At 38.7% G+C, this 17,033-nt stretch overlaps 1 protein-coding gene across 1 annotated transcript in view; it reads right to left on the reverse strand.

Annotated features, from left to right (window-relative positions):
* The window catches only part of LOC121480158 (histone-arginine methyltransferase CARM1-like), a 243,266-nt gene that overhangs the window by 35,806 nt on the left and 190,427 nt on the right, over positions 1–17,033 (reverse strand). Inside the window, exon 6 of the mRNA XM_041736492.1 lies at positions 1,999–2,176. Within this exon, the coding sequence (XP_041592426.1) occupies positions 1,999–2,176 (178 nt within the window). The remainder of the gene's footprint in view (positions 1–1,998; positions 2,177–17,033) is intronic.

A 17,033-nucleotide genomic window follows, 5' to 3' on the forward strand; every position in this document is an offset into this window, starting at 1 on the left:
AAATAGCAGTATGATAATTTTGTATCAAAATATATAGGTAAGTGATGGAAGAAGTCCAGAATGGAGCAGAAAAGGAAAGCTTTTGGGGAGCAGTCTCAGGACAGGAAGAGGTGGAGCAGGGGTAAGGTTACCATTTTTTCATCAGAAGTCTTTTTTATTATTTGATGTTGTAAATTACATCTTATTTTGCTGAAAAAAAATAATTAGGAAAAAAAAACAAAAAACAAAAATAAAAATAATTAGGGAAAAAAATCAAGCCTGCTTCCCTCAGGAAGACACGGATTAAAAAGAAGATAAAATCACAGGTATTCATTTCTCCTGTCTAGTTAAAGATACACAGCCCAGTAAAAATTTCGTATCTATTTCAAATATCTGGGGGGAAAAGGATGCCCAGATATTAAGTCTAAATATTCAGCTTAGCGGGGCTCAGTACATGCATGTGAATTAACCATGTTCAAAAACTCACCAATAGCAAATATCTAGCCATTTGAAAAACAAATCCAGACAAAAATACAAAAATTCTTTCTGAGGGGCATTGAGTAGGAAATCTACGCAGCCTGTTCTTTTATGCTCATTTCCATAGTTCAATTTCATCATATAAACACAAGGCTTCCAAGACCATCCTGGCTGCTTGACTACAGGCATACTAATGAAGTTTGTGACATAGGTACACTTTGCCTGTTTGTTTATTTTTGCATGAGTTTTCTTTTTTTAAGTGCCTATCTCTGAATCCCTACATTTCGAAGCATGCAGGAAATTACAGATGAGCCTCAAGCTTTACTTACATGCACACACTGCTATGCGTATACCGCATTAACGTGGTGAGCAATTGCTGCACTGGTGGTCGCTATTTTGTCTGCACTGGCTATCAAGGTAGGGAGCCACATCATGGGTAACGTGCTACAATTTTAATGGGAGATGCAACTTTTAAAATTGGCCAGTTACTTTCTACGCTTTATTTGGAAAAACATTTTGTGAAAATGTGTCCACTCTTTCCAGTAAAGAGCAGAAAGTTAGCATGTGCGCAGGAGTCTTCAGGGTGAGACAGACCTGGGTTCAAATCCCTGCTCTGTCATTTACCAGAGGCGTGTCCCTACCAAGTTGCTTTCTCCCACTCTGCCTCCATTTTCTCTTTGTAAATTGGGGAAGGTAATGGTACCTCCCAGTAAACCAGGTCTCAATCTTGGTACTGTTGACATTGTGGGCTAGATAACTCTTTGATGGGGCAGGGGTCTGTCCTATACTCTGAAGGATGTTTAGCAGCATACCTGGCTTCTCCCACTGGATTCCAATACTACCCTTCTCCCAGCTGTGACAAACTAAAATGTCCCCAGACACTGCCAAACATCCCCTGTTGAAGGAGTGTAAAATCACCAAGAACCTCAGCACTGATCTTTCAAATAAGTTAAAAACCTCCAACATTCACGCTTGCTAAGGTTTTCATAAATTAATTTATGCAGATTGCTTAGTGCTTGTAGATACCTGATAAGCACAAAAGAAATATTGGATTTTATATTATTATCTCAATTATATGTACTGATCTCAGGGAAAGAGAGACATAGTTGGGGAAGAATATGTCAGAAAGGACAGGGACTCAGAGAGTTTCTCACATTATAGAAAACCAACACTTAAAAGGGCTTCAGGGATTTATTTTAGAGATTATTTTAAAAATACAGATGAGAAAACCAAAGTCAAAAGTCCAAGTGGTTGGTGAAGTTCATTAGGGAAGAAAGTGATAGAATGGGATAGAAACACATAGTTCTGAACTGGTCCCCTGTACCATATTTAATACCATGCAGCCCTCTAGCACCTATGGCCTTATGGCTGGAGACTAGATCATCTGTTATGGAAGATTAAGATGAGAAAATTAAAAAAAACTGGTATAATAGAAATGTCCTCTCCTCTTTTCCATCCAAAATTAAATATGAGGGAAAGAGGGTGGCAAATTCTTATGGAAATGCAGCTTCTATCCTCTGAACCAGGAACTGACCAACTCACCATTTGCTTTCAGCCATTTTTTGGAATGAAGGTAACTCTCCAGCATCCTTTCATTAAACAGCATGTATCCCATCGGTTCCGAAATGATCACATCTACAGCTTCAGGAAGAGAGATGTCTTCAATTTTCCCTGGCAGAACAATGATCTTGTCAGAAAGGTGGTTATTTTTCACCAGCATCTGAAAAAAGATAAAACAGGGGACTAGAATTGTTATACAGACTCTTACAAAAAAAAATAAGCTTTACAGATTAAGGGTTGACATAGTGATAGGGATGAGAGGGAATTGACATATCTGTGTCTATAAAATGCTTTAGAAAATAAACTTATTTTTCTTATTGTAACACATATTTCATGTTTATTATAGGTAATTTAGAAGATACACATATGCAAGAAATAAAAACATCTATAATTGTACCACATATAAATAATACCTACTAATACTTTGATGTATACTCCTCCAGACTCTACATGAACACTCACATGTGTGTGTGCACATGGGTGTGTGAATGTGTATTGTGTGGGCATGTGTGTATATATATGTGCATGTGCTTTTGGGGGAATTATTTTTAATTAATGATTTCAGTTTATTTCCCATCATTCTACCTGGAATAAAGATGCCAAAAAGCACTGTACAATAATCTTGCACAAATTAATGATCCTGATCCTCATTAAATTATCCTGTGGTCTTCTGATTCAAGAAATAAATAATAGCATGTTCATTAACCTTTCTTTAGAAGCATATTTTATAGTTATGTACTCATTTTTCCTTGATGTCCTCTGCATTCTATTTAATCACTTTCAATTCCCTTAAAACTGGGAACTTGAAGAGATATGTGTTTATTATATTTCTAATATATTTCTTCTTAATGCCAAATATGACAAAGAAATTGCATTATTACATTTATGTCTTTCTACTGCCTGAAAAATGTATTTCCTAATAAACATCTTGAATGCACCAGCATAAAAATATACAGTATACTCATTTTCCAGTTGTGGCTTCCTGAGACTCTTAGATCTGTGCTCACTGTATTTATACACAGAGACCTTCCATTTTGTATTTTCATAACTTGACCCCTTTCTTCATCATAAATGCAGCATGCTATGCATTTGTCATGAGTCAGTTGTATTTTTTCCATTTCTGATCACCTTTTCACAGAGCTAGGGTACCTTTCACCTTGAGTCCTTCCTTCTAGGCTGTTGTTCACCAACACATGCCCCATAGGCTTATTAAATGTCTTTTCTACTTATACTTTTTAAAAAAGAAATAAAATAATTTCTGATCTAAGGAAAAACAATGAAAAAAGTGTCTGAACATGTCATGCACTGTCAACCTTTATCCACTGTTGTTAATGGTTAAGCCTAAAGACTCTTGGAATTCTGTTGTATCATTGTTCCACACATGGAAGTCCAGTTCAGGGGACTCATGGCATTCTCCCTTGTGGAGACAAAGCCCAAAGGTTAAAGCTTTTGGTGCCCTGCTCTTCTCTGCACATTCTCTTGTGTGAGGATCCACTCATTTGCACAGCTCTACTGTGGCTCCATTGTGGATAAACACCCAAACTACATCCTTAGGTTCTCACCTGAGCTCCACCATCAATAGACATATCCACCAACATGCTTTGTCACTTCATTATCAATAAGTAAAGAGCCTGCCCCAGCTTCTTGAAAACTAACCGTTCCTCTAGACTTTCTAAAAACTTCTATATAATCTTGTATTTCCTCGGTTCTGTTTTGGTCACGAATATGATAATCCTCAGTATCCTGGGGGCATAGTTGCTTCCCACAGACAATTAGTAACTATGTTTTCTTATTTCTTCCTTCTGGATATGTCTCATTTCCACCTTTTCCTTTCTGCCTGCATCAGCTTGTCCAATCTTAATAGCTTCAAATATGGATTTTAAAAATAGCATCTACATAACAAAAAGAATAATAGTAGTGCCTGCTACATAGGCTTGCTTGAAGATAAAACAAGATAAAGCATATTAATGGCTATATAAGTGTTAAAGTTATTTTATTGCCTATTATTTTTACTAAAGAATACTATTCACTAGAAAAGGGAAATGCAGATGAGCAAAAACATGAAAATAGAGATCATTTGTACTGCTCTATCCAGATGTAGACGAAGTATATTCCTTAGCAGACATGCAAATATATCTCTGTTTATAAAAATGTGTAACAGGGGCATCTGGTGGCTCAATGGTTCAGCATCTGCCTTTGGCTCAGGTTATGCTCCTGGGGTCCTGGGACTCAGTCCTGCATCAGGCTCCCCAGAAGGAGCCTGCTTCTACCTCTGCCTGTGTCTCTGCCTCTCTCTCTCTGTCTCTCATGAATAAATAAATAAAATCTTAAAAAAAAATGTATAATATTTTATTTGACAGCTTGAGATAGTGGAGCTGGGAGCTCAGACCACACTACATCCTGCCTAGCTCCTGATGAGGACAAAAGGCATCAATATCTCCATCCTGACAGAGCTGTTAGAAAGTTCTGTTTTAAATATCACTCTGTAGAATTTTCTACAACACAAGTTCTACTGGCTATACTGTATTTTATAAAAATACTCTGATCCATTTAATCAACACCATGCTATTGGACATTCGGGTTATATTAAATTTTTCATTATGACAATGTATTGACAAATAATGCAGTTAAATGCGGAAGCATACTTCACATTGCTTCCTTCAAATTTAAAGAGTATGCAAATTTTAAAGGTTTCTGATACACATTGCTCTATTGCCTGCCACAAAGGGACTCCACTTCCAGATTTTGAGCCCTTTCTAAATTCTGTTTGTGGAGTATGAGACTGTCCACATGTCAGTAAATAAAGCTGCCTCATTAACTTGGACTAGAATGTTGGGAGGGGAGCTTTTCTAAGTTTTGTTGGTGGGACAATATGAAAGGATATCCAAGTGAGCATGATATTACTCAATATGGAGAGTTTACAGAAAATAATCGTAGGGTACTGATCCCTCAGAAACATCAGAGATATAACAAGGCTTTGGAGAGAGGATTGTATGAGCTGTCAGAAGGGCAATTTGGGATTCACAGGAAAGAATTCTGAGCCTCATTATTTTCACTGCTAAAGAAGGAAATACCACATTTATGGAAGTGGGCAAACAGTCCTAGCTCTAAGTCACTGCATCATGTGACTTAATTTACTGTGAGTTAGATTCAAAGAACACTAGATCAGGAATCTGAAGATATGAATTCTGGTTCTCCCTTTACTACCAAAGAGTTGTGCGACCCTGGGGAAGTCACTTAAACCCTATAAATTTTGGTCTCCTTCCTTGCAAAATTAAAGTTTAAAACTGGAGAGTTGTTCTCAGGCTCTTTCGAGTTCTAACATTTTATGATTAGAAGAAAGCCAAATTTCCCCAAAATATATTCCTGGAGTCCACGAACACAAGAGCTTCATGATCAAGTAATTTTGGAACTTCTCTATAATACATATCCCTCTTTTACAAATTCAGGGTCCATTAGCATATTAATTGCTTTGAAGAATTTTGCAGAAAAGAAAACTATTTGTCTTGGTTAAATCAAAGACATGCAAACTTATTTGGTTACTTTGCAGTTCTTTTTCTCACTGAACAGTTATTTATCTCCTGCAGATCAACCTTTGGGAAACAATGAAAGGAGTTTATTTGATAACCTTAAGTTTGATTACAATTCTTTGATGCAGATGTCTGTAAACAGGACATAAACTCCAGCAATAATTGCTAAGCCATGAGAAGAGCTAATTCTGGACATTAGACACACTCTAGTCTCTGAGTCAATGTTGTTTGCCTTCCCTTCACTTTTATTTTACAGCATTCTTGGTACAGATAATACTGTGCTAGGCTGTCACCTCATATACCATTCTTCCAAAACCAAAACTCAGTAGAACTATCTTTTCCAGGAAAAAATGAGCCTCAATACATGTCTCCAAGTGCTGGAAAAGACTGCTAAGCCAGAGGAAGGTGCCATCATATTCCATGTTCACTGCTGTACAGATTTTGCCTGTGTGACCTGGTCCTTCTCTAAGAATTCAGGAAAGAGGGAGTCTCTTCTTCCAGACACTATCAAGGTACAAGCAAACGCACATCATGCTGTTTGCTTCTGTTTCCTTGTAATTATACTGGATTTCAAAAACCTATCAAGAGTTCTGTTGCTTCTATTAGTTGCTAAAGCTGTGTGCACACATGCACATGAACACACATGCACACACTTTAGGTGTTGGCAGCAGAATTCATCCTTTTAGTGTCATTGTAACTTCCCAGGTAGATCAGGGTAATAATTTCACTTGGTACGCTGCGATTCTTGCCCTACTTAGGAGGTTTTTCATTGAGTTACATGTGTTGAAAATGCATTGTTCAGTATGGAAGCTGAATTAGGCTTAGAAGCCACACTACACAACAGAGTATTTAATTATATTCTGTCTCAAAGAGGTGGGAAGAGCAAGTGTTTCAGAGGTGAAAGATTTGGGTGCTAGTGTTGAATTCTCCACCTAGGAGCTGTAAGACTGTGGCCAAAACATGTAATTTCTTGGAAGTCTTTTTATTCATCTATAAAATTAGGGTAATAATGGCACCAATCCCTTCAGTGTCATTTCAAGGATCAAATTAAATGAGAAAGTACAGAGAAATATATCAATCAAAGAGAATATAGATGAAATTGAGCAAGAGTTTAAAGATAAGATGATAAGACAATAAAACTGAGCTTAAATGAGAGACTTTAGGTGCAAAGAAACAAATCAAGAAGTAAAGCAACATAATTATGGAGTAATACATAGCTAATAGGTGGGAAGAAAATATATTGAATTCAAATTATTTATAACCATTTGGCATCCATAAAGTTGAAGAGGTGCTCCTTCTGTAACTCAGAAATAACCACCGCCTAGAAATACACATTCTAGAGGAATATTTGAACACATATACAAGATAAGCTATACTAAATTTTTTATAATAATATTGGGAATTATAAGATACAAATTTACAATAAGCCAGAAATAACTATTGACAGGGAAATGAATGAATAAATAGTGGCACGTCCATTGTAGGGATACTATTCAACAGTGAGAAAGAACCAGAGGTACATATGTTAACATAAATTAATTTCACAAACAGAATTTTAGGGGGGAAAATCAGGCTGCTGAAGAATATATAGCATGATTTCTTTTATTAAAAAAGGTCAAATGTTTTCAAAGGTAGACTGTATTGACTAGGATATACTAAATTATATTTTTAAACTTTTTAATGTTAAAACTTAAGATGTTGGTAGCTTTTGAGAGCACAAGGAAGAGATGAAATCAGGGAGAGGCAAATAGGAATTTTAGACTGGTCTGGTTCTTCCACTGGGTTTTAGGGGATATATGTGCTCATTTGGTTAGTATTCTTCATATCTTGCATTTATACTCACACCCCCTTTTGTATGCATGAAATACTTTATAATAGTAAGTTTAAAGTTATCCTATTAATAGAGAAGTTTGAGATAGCCATAATGAATGCAGAGTAATAAGGCAAACTGATTTCTGCAATTAGAAAGAAGTTAGTAGGCATGGAAGACAGATCAAAACAGCAGTAAAGGAAATTATGTCTCAGATGTATAGGAAAATAGAATGCAAAAAAAACCCACTGAAAAAATAAAAGAAAATCCCCCCCAATAAAAATCAATTCTGTTCACAGAAAGATACACAGTGGTCACAGGAATTCCATACAGTAATAGTAACATGGAAATACATCCTGTTCAAGATCTTGGGTTAAAGAAGAATGTGGGCAGCCCAGGTGGCTCAGGGGCTTAGCACTGCCTTTGGCTCAAGGAGTGATCCTGGAGACCCAGGATGGAGTCCCACGTTGGGCTCCCTGCATGGAGCCCGCTTCTGTCTCTGCCTCTCTCTCTCTCTCTCTCTCTCTCTCTCTCTCTCTCTTTCTCTGTGTCTCATGGATAAATAAATAAAATCTAAAAAAAATTTAAAAAAATAAAGAGAAAAGAATGAATTCCTTGAGCACTCAGGAAGAAAAACAGATCACCTTAAATGTGAAAGAGAATCAGGCTGGCATTAGAGTCCTTTTGAGTCATATGCATGTTAAGAAATTTCTACAAAATCTAGAAGAAAAAAAATTATGACCAAAAGAAGACTGAATCCAGAGAAAGCGCTATTCACATTTCCAACATGAAAGAACTCAGGGCATATATATCTAAAATATATAAAGAACTTACACAACTCAACACCAAAAAATCGAATAATCCAATTAAAACTAAGGCATGGGCAGAAGACTTGAACATACATTTCTCCAAAGAAGACATCCAGATGGCCAACAGACATGCGAAGAGATGCTCAACATCACTCATCATCAGAGAAATATTAATCAAAACCACAATGATATATCATTTTATACCTGTCAGAATAGCTAAAATCAACAACACAAGAAACAACAAGTGTTGGTGAGGATGTAGAGAAAAAGAAATCCCCATGCAGTGGTAGTGGGAATGTAAACTGGTACAGTCACTGTGAAAAACAGTATGGAGGCTCCTCAAAAAATTAAAAATAGATCTACCCTATAATCCAGGGATCATGCTACTGGGTATTTACCCAAATATGAAAACACTAATTCAAAAAGAGATATGCACCCCTACATTTACTGCAGCATTACTTACAATAGCCAAAACATGGAAGCAACCCAAGTGTCCATCAAAAGATGAAGAGATGGTATGTGTGTGTGTGTGTGTATTTATCTATCTTCCATCTATAATGGAAGAGAGAGAGAGAGAGAGAGAGAGAGAGAGAGAGAGAAGAAAGAAAGAAAGAAAGAAAGAAAGAAAGAAAGAAAGAAAGAAAATGGAATCTTACCCAGCCATAAAAAGAATTAAATCTGACATATGCAACAATATGGACAGATTTAGAGGATATAAATAACAAGTGAAATAAGTCAATCAGTCAAAGACAAATACCAAATGATTTTACTCATATGTAAATTTAAGAAAAAATACAAATGAACAAAGAAAAAAGAGACAAACCAAAAAAAAAAAAAAAGACTCTTAACTATACAGAACAAACTGATGGGTTTTTTTTTAGAGGGGAGGCAAGTGGTGGGATGGATGAAATAGATGATAGGGGTGAAGAGTACACTTATCATGATGAGCACTGACTAATATACAGAATTGTTGAATCATTATATTATACACCTAAAACTAATATAACACTGTACATTATACTGGAATTTTTTCAAAGTTAATCTACATCAACATACATTATGGCAAAATTTAACATAGAGAAGTAAAGAGAAAGATCCCCTGAACTTTGAAAGTTAAAAAAAACACCTCAAATGAACAAGAATCATACCAATACCAGAATTCTTATCAGCAACATAAGACATTAGCAGATAATGAAGCAAGTTCTGAGGGAAAGTGACTTGCTGAGCGTAAAATTTTAAAAGTGTGATGGAACAGAAAACATCTTCAGAAACAAAAAGCCTCAAAAGTTTTTAAATTATCACAAATGAAAAAATGCAAGGGATCAGTCAAGAGGAAGAAATATTAGAGAAAGGATAATAGAGATAAAAGAAACAATATACATTAAAGGAGGGAATCTGAACAGAAATAAGTCTGTATTTTATACACAGAACATTCTTCTCACAGTAGCAAGTGTTCAGTGATACAGGATTACATTTCCTTTTCTTTGGGCCCAACGAAACTACTTGGTTCCACAGTGAAAGACATATATGTGGTCATTATACTTAATATGCTTTTCCAGAGGGTTGAAATTTTCAGAAGCAACCTACAAACATTAAAGACTCAGTGAAATAGTCTCAATTTTGAGAATCTAGAAATTATCTACTAAAGAAAGTTGGGAGTTGTACCAGAAGAGATTTCCTCTTCATTATACTGGGAGTCAACACTGTCTCCAAAGTAGATAATTTAGGAAAGAGAGGAATGGGTATTATGACATAAAGTTATCATGGTAATCAGCTAAAGAACTAACCCCCCCCCCCCAAAAAAACCCAACAAAACAAAACCCCAGATATATTGAGTAATGTGAGCAGGCATGGGGGGGGGGGATGGAGATGGTTATTTTTTAAAAAAAACCCTTGATCAAATCTACAGTTTGATTCCCCTTTCTCCTGTACAGGTATTATTTTAATTTAAATGTAAGAAAGAAGTCAGTAAGCAGTCGTGCAAACAGCAGGACACCTAATTAATCTTTCTTTTATTCTCTTCTCTCAGACCCCATTCCTTAATGGGCAATTCTGAACATCTGTCGGAACGTTTGAAAAAGCAATACAAACCCCATCAGTAAAAAATTCAATGACTTTCATTTACTTAAACAGAATATTTAAGCTAAAGTTCTTTGCTAACTACCAGTTCTGACTCCATCATTTCATGAATCAGAAACCTGAGTCCTAGGGAGGTCCATGTCCAATCCAAGGACATGTCACAAGGGATCAACGGACTTGGAAGGAAGCAATTATATTTAACAGTGTGTTTAAACCAGGGTAGTTGACAACTCTTATCAGAGACTGTGGCATTATGGTTTGGCTCCTCTCTAAGAAGCATTTGCAGAGGAAGTACCTGTGGTTGCTTCCCTCTCCCTTCTTCCTTTCTCTGTCTTAGTGCACACCTGCCTTCTGCCTTTAATCAAGGTGAATGCTGAGCACTACAGAAGACCCCTCCTGGGCCACTGGTGCCTAATTATCAGCGTGCAGAACCCAGGGCCCTCTGAAATCTGCTGCCAAGAAAGAGTAAATAAATGGGCCTCGGGAGGAACCAGCCAGAGATGCGAGCGCAAAAAACCTTGGCGAAGGAGAAGTGGTTGGCAAAAAAAATTTAGGACAACATAGAGTAAGAAAGACGGAATGACCACTAAGGGCGAACAATGCAGAAGGAAAGTGAGACAGAAGGGCAAAGAAAGGGATTTTTTTTTCTCTGTTTCTCTTTCAGATGACTTAAGGGCAGTCTGAGGAGTCCAAGAGCCTCCCCGTACTGAGCGAGTATGCATACACCCCTCTGTAACTGCAGAATCTCTAAAGGTGACAGGAGTCATATGAAGTTTTTAGGAGGGAAATATTGCAAATCCTGTAGTTTGGATGCCAGTTTACAAAACAAAGTGCCACACTGGCAACTTTAATGCACTTAGTTATTTCCCCTCTGATATCTTCCAGAATGCTCAATAACTGTCATGGAGGCAGACCAGCTATCTGGGCTTGGAAAGGATGCCTTGACCAAATTATAAAGTAAGCACTAAAAATATATATAATGTCTATAGAAGCAGTTCAGAGTTATCTGCGTAGGTGTGGCAGGGGGCGGGGGGTGGTTTACACCTTTGTACTTCCTATTAGACAGCTTATTTACTCTCTCCTGGAAGGTCAGTTTTCCCTTGTAGGCTGTAAATCTCTGACAGCAGGTGCCATGTCTACTTTGCTCATCTCGAGACGATCTGGTGCACAGAAGGCACCCAGGAAGTATTTGTGAATCACTTCACCCAAGGAGATAGGCAGCCTTGGCTTCCATTTTTCATCTTAGTTTGGGAAGTGGTCACCAACACGCTAGGACAGCTCGAAAAGAAGAGATGATTCTTTGCCCTTCCTAATCTCTGGCAGCAGGGAGATGGAGGGTACGTGGGTAAAAGGAATTTCAGTGATTTTTTTAAAAAGATTTTATTTATTTATTCATGAGAGACACAGAGAGAGACAGAGAGAGGCAGAGACACAGGCAGAGGGAGAAGCAGGCTCCCTGCAAGGAGCCCAATGCAGGACTCGATCGATCCAGGGACCCGGGATCACGACCTGAGCCGAAGGCAGAAGCTCAACCACTGAGCCACCCAGGCGCCCCAAATTTCAGTGATATTCTTTATGTCTCTCTAAATGCTGGCATCTCTGGCAACAGGAGAGGGTAATTTAGGTATGTTAGGAAATTTTTTTTGCAAATTATGAGAGTTTAAAATGGGTGAAAAGGTTATAAGAGTGCCCTGTCCAGCAGGGCATAACCCTTCCTTGCTGGTAATATTTGCCTTTCAGTGCCTTAGAGTTATTTTACAGCTCTGTAAGTAAAACTGATGATAATGCCGGTAATTCCTTTATCCTTAGAAACAGAAAGGAACTGTGTCTGGTGGAATGTAGTTGATCACTGCCCTGTGGACAGATGGGTCTTGTGTCTGTTGGCAAATCCTTTTCAGCATTCCTCACTGCACGTGGTTCCCTGAATTCCCCTTTGGACAGGCTTAACATCTTAGTAGCTTACCCATTCAAAAGCTAAGTAAAATATTGAACACATACTTATTTAATATTTGAAGGAAAGTCATAGAAACTTAAAAAAAAATAATCTTGGGACATCTGGGTGGCTCAGCTGGTTGAATGTCTAACTCTTGATTTCAGCTCAGATCATGACCTCAGGGTTGTGGGATTGAGCCCCGAGTCAGGCCCCACTCAGCAGGGAATTTGCTTGAGATTCTTTCTCTCCTTCTGCCCCTTCCCTCCCCATGCTCATGCTCTCTCTCTAAATATGTGAATGTTTAAAAAATAAACGAAAATTTAAAAAATGATCTTATTTTAACTACCATTTTTCACTTTAGTTGTGGGACATTATTTATTTATCCCCTCTTCCTCCTCTCCTGTGTGTGATGTCATATAATGCAGTAGTTAAGAGACAACAGACCTGAGTTCAAGTCTCTACTTAATTGACTTTCTAGGAATCTCGGTCAAATTATTTAATGTAGTGTAGGGATAATATTAGCACTGACATCACAGGTTACTCTGTGACTTAACAATTAATGCCGATAAAGTGGTTATGCATTGCTTGGCAAAGAGCAAGTGCACACCAGATGCTAGCTATTATTCCTTCCGTTTTATGCTGGGTGAGCCGGACTATTTATCAGTGATCAGTTTCCAGTTGAACTGGGAGTGTGGGTGGAGACAGTTAATCAGGTCATCAGCTGTAATTCTCCTCGACTAGAGGTTTCACTGTCTACTCTTCCTTGAGAAAGACCCAGATAAGTTACATCTTGTGTGGCAACTGCTGGTTGCCTCTCTGGTATCCATTTTTGCTTTTTATCTAATAGGATGCCTATATTACAGAGGCAACAACATACTACAGTCCTCTATTTGCCAGCCTCTCTGGCAGCCAAGCGTGGCTAACTGACTAAGATCTGGCCTGGGAGATGTAAACATGAGCTGTGGAGATGTACTGCTGAGGTTTCCCTTAAAGGGGGGGGGACAAAAAACAAGGGAAAGACTTTTTTGATTCCTTCTTTTATTCACCTTATTACTTAGACAAGGATTTGTTGGCTGAAGCTCTAACTTCCAGCATGGTGGCACTGAAGTGACCTTCAGGTTACAAACCATATCCCAGGCTAGTGTAACAAAAGGTGCAAGGAGCACAGGGCAATACAAATCTACCAATCCTGTGGAGTTGCGACCTTGCCTTAGGCTCCTTCCATCAGACTTCTTGTATGCAGGATATACATATATATAAAAAAAAAACCTCTTGTAAGTTGGTGTTAATTTGTGTTTTCTGTTACATGCAGACGAACCAACAGATAAAAGACTGGATGTCTTGTCCAGTCTTGTTTAGACCAAGGGGCCTGTTGACCATGACAGTCATAATACAACCCCATGGTTTAAGGACTCAGATCAATTTCTATCCTTTTGTGACCTTCAGTTGGGTTACTTGTGGGCTCCAAGGGAGCACACAGTAGTGGAGGGCTGATAGGGAAGAGTGAAGGTGCTCCTCCTCTATCTGTATCTCCTCTTACACAAATGAATCAGTTTCTCCACTGAGGGAATTTTTTTTTGCCATCTGTAAGCAGTCTTCCGGGTATAGAGTTCTGTGGCCTCTAGCATAATTATGGGATTTAGAGGAATGCTAAATATTAGTATATTAACAAAAGCTAACTTTTCATTTGCTTCTTCTGGGCAGAAACAGCAACAGCACATAGTTATGTGACTATATAACTATAGTTTTAGGGAATATGTGATTATATATTTAAATAATTATATTTTAGTGGCTTTGCCTTTTGGTAAAAATCAATGATTATAATAGATCTTTACCTCCCACAAAGTGTGTTTTATTTATTATCACATGTCTCTTCCACAGCTGTGAGAGGCATTATTTCTACTTTATAGATAAAAAAAACAAAATTCAAAGTGATTTAAGCCTATTAAGAATACTCTTTAAGATTTATTTATTTACTTGAGAGAGAGAGAAGGAGAGACAGCATGTGCTAGGGAGCAAGTGGGGGAGAGGGGCAGAGAGAGAGGAATAGAAAGAATCTCAAGCAGACTCCACACTGAGTTGGAGCCTGATGCAGGGCTCCATCCCACAACCCCAAGATCACAACCTGATCTGAAACCAGGAGTTGGATGCTCAACTGACTGAGTCACCTAGGTACCCTGAGAACTCTTTTTTTTAATAGCAACTAGTCATGAAAGAAACTCTTAAAGTTTTTATTTATTCATGAAAGAGAGAGAGAGAGAGAGAGAGGCAGAGACACAAGGAGAGAGAGAAGCAGGCTCCATGCAGGGAGCCTGATGTGGGACTCGATCCCGGGACTCACGCCCTGGGCCGAAGGCAGGCACTTAACCGCTAAGTCATCCAGGCATCCCTTGACTTAAGTTTTTAATAGCAAAAGTGATTTTAAAATTTGCATGAAATGGGATCCTGGGGTGGCGCAGCGGTTTAGTGCCTGCCTTTGGCCCAGGGCGTGATCCTGAAGACCCGGAATCGAATCCCACATCACGCTCCCGGTGCATGGAGCCTGCTTCTCCCTCTGCCTATGTCTCTGCCTCTCTCTCTGTCTCTCTGTGTGACTATCATAAAAAAAATTTTTAAAAAATTTGCATGAAACTGTATGGAGTTAGAGACTTCAATATGTATACGTGACTGACAAATTATGACTTAGCTGATGTAGACATTACAAAAAGAATATATGCAAACTAGTCATAGGTCAAAACAAAGTGAGGAGCTTGGTTAAAAAGAAAAATCTACATGACTATAAAATAATTCAGAACAAACAACATTTTGACAATTTCAACAGGAAGGAGTGAAGGTTATTTGGATTTTATTTTCCACTAAATGTTATGTGGGCATAAAAACCATCTCAGGTTTCCCCAAACCTCAAATGTTTTCGTCTTTGCAAGTGGCTCCTCCTCCAATGTGCAGTTCAGATAATTAGCCTATCCTTGGCCTGAAGAGCCACCAGTGATTGGGGAACAAAGGGCTGATGCTCAGCCTGATTCACAGAGCTCTAAGGAGATGGCAGGTGAGTACGTGGAATCGCCCATCTGTACTGAGGGCTGATAAAACGCTTATGTCACAAAAACGTAGCCCAGGCATTCTGAATTTCCTTTTCTCTAGGTCCTTCTTAAGAAGAAGAGTATCTAGTCTAAGAAAGCTGCTCATGGAAAAAAAATCACATTTCTGAAAGGTCAAGCAAGCAGTGTTATGAATCACTGGGGATATTCATGACAACCACACACAGATCTAAAGAAAACTGTTAGCTTATGCAGAACTCCATTACGAAATGATATGTAATTAAGGATTTATAGGATAAACACATTGGGAGCTCTACTAAGAAACTAAGGCTGAATAAAAGCACATTTATTCCGCTCTTTAAAAATCACAGACTCTTAGAATCTGGGTCTTGATCAGTGTGCACCTCCTTCTTCTCTTTGTTACAGGGATTATTCATTTAAGACTAGCAGTTTCAGAACTTCTTCCAAATCCCATTCCTTCTTGCTTCAGATAAACACCTAGTCACGATTTGGGCATAGTGACCCAGATCACTCTACACTTACAAAGCATCTTTCTTCTGAGACAGTCCTGATCTACACACTGCCTCCGTTAAGCTTGCCAAAGAAAATTCATCCCCAGCCGGTTGGTAACTCCCCAAGGGTTTCAGCAAGTGGCCTGCTGAGATATTCCTGGAAGACACTTCATCTGTCTGTCAGTTATCAATGACCTCAGGCTTCCTGCTAAGAAGCCTAGATTTAAAGGTGAGGTCCAGGAATGATTTTCACTCTTTGTATTTCATTCTCTCAATCCAGTTTTATGCCCAAGATTTCACAAATAGTGTGACATCCTAAGAAGCATCTATATTTGTCCCTGTCCCACAGTTCCTGCCTCAGAGCTCCTAAATCCCTTGGAATTTCTTGGGGAGGTGGTGGTGACAGGAGCATCTTTTGTTGTAGTGAGAGGAGTTTTGGTGGGCTCCTGGATAGCTTCAGGATGGGAGGGCTGGTCACCAGAAAGATCAAGCACTGATTAGAAGCTTGGAACTTTCAGCCTCAGCTTTCATCCTCTGAGGTAGAGGAGCTGGAGACTGAGTTAATAAACGATCAAGCCCACATGATGAAGTTGCCATAAAAATCCCTCAACAGGGCAGCCCTGGTGGCACAGCGGTTTAGCGCCGCCTGCAGCCCGGGGTGTGATCCTGGAGACCCAGGATCGAGTCCCACATCGGGCTCCCTGCATGGAGCCTGCTTCTCCTTCTGCCTGTGTCTCTGCTTCTCTCACGTGCTCTCTGACTGAATAAATAAATAAATCTTTTTAAAAAAAATCCCTCAACAACAGGATTCAGAGAGCTTCTGCATTGGTGAATGCATCCATGTGCTGGAAAGACAGTGCTTCCCAACTTCACAGGGACTGAAGCTCCTAAATTTGGGACCCTCCATTTGGCTGTTCATCTGTGCTCTTTGTAATATCCGTTATGATAAACTGATAAATATAAGTAGATGTTTCCCTAAGTTTTTTTTTAACTGTTCAAGCCAATTATCAAAATGGAGTGAGTTTGTGGGAACCTCTGATGCAGGAGCCAATATGGACAGAAGATGGTGCCCAGGGGACCCATCACTTGCAAATGGTGTCTGATGTGAGGGTGGTCTTGTGGGTCTGAGCTCTTAAACCTAGAGAATCTGACACTGATTCCAGGTAGTTAGTGTCAGAATTAAATTATATTCTATGACCCTAATTGGTGTCCAGAGAGTTGGAAAATTGGTCGGTATAGGGAATAACCCCCCAGACATTTGGTGTCTGAAGTACTGTGACTTAGAAAAACAGTTTTCCTTCTATAC

This window comes from Vulpes lagopus, chromosome 2 (assembly GCF_018345385.1).
Source record: "Vulpes lagopus strain Blue_001 chromosome 2, ASM1834538v1, whole genome shotgun sequence".
Classification (NCBI taxonomy): domain Eukaryota; kingdom Metazoa; phylum Chordata; class Mammalia; order Carnivora; family Canidae; genus Vulpes; species Vulpes lagopus.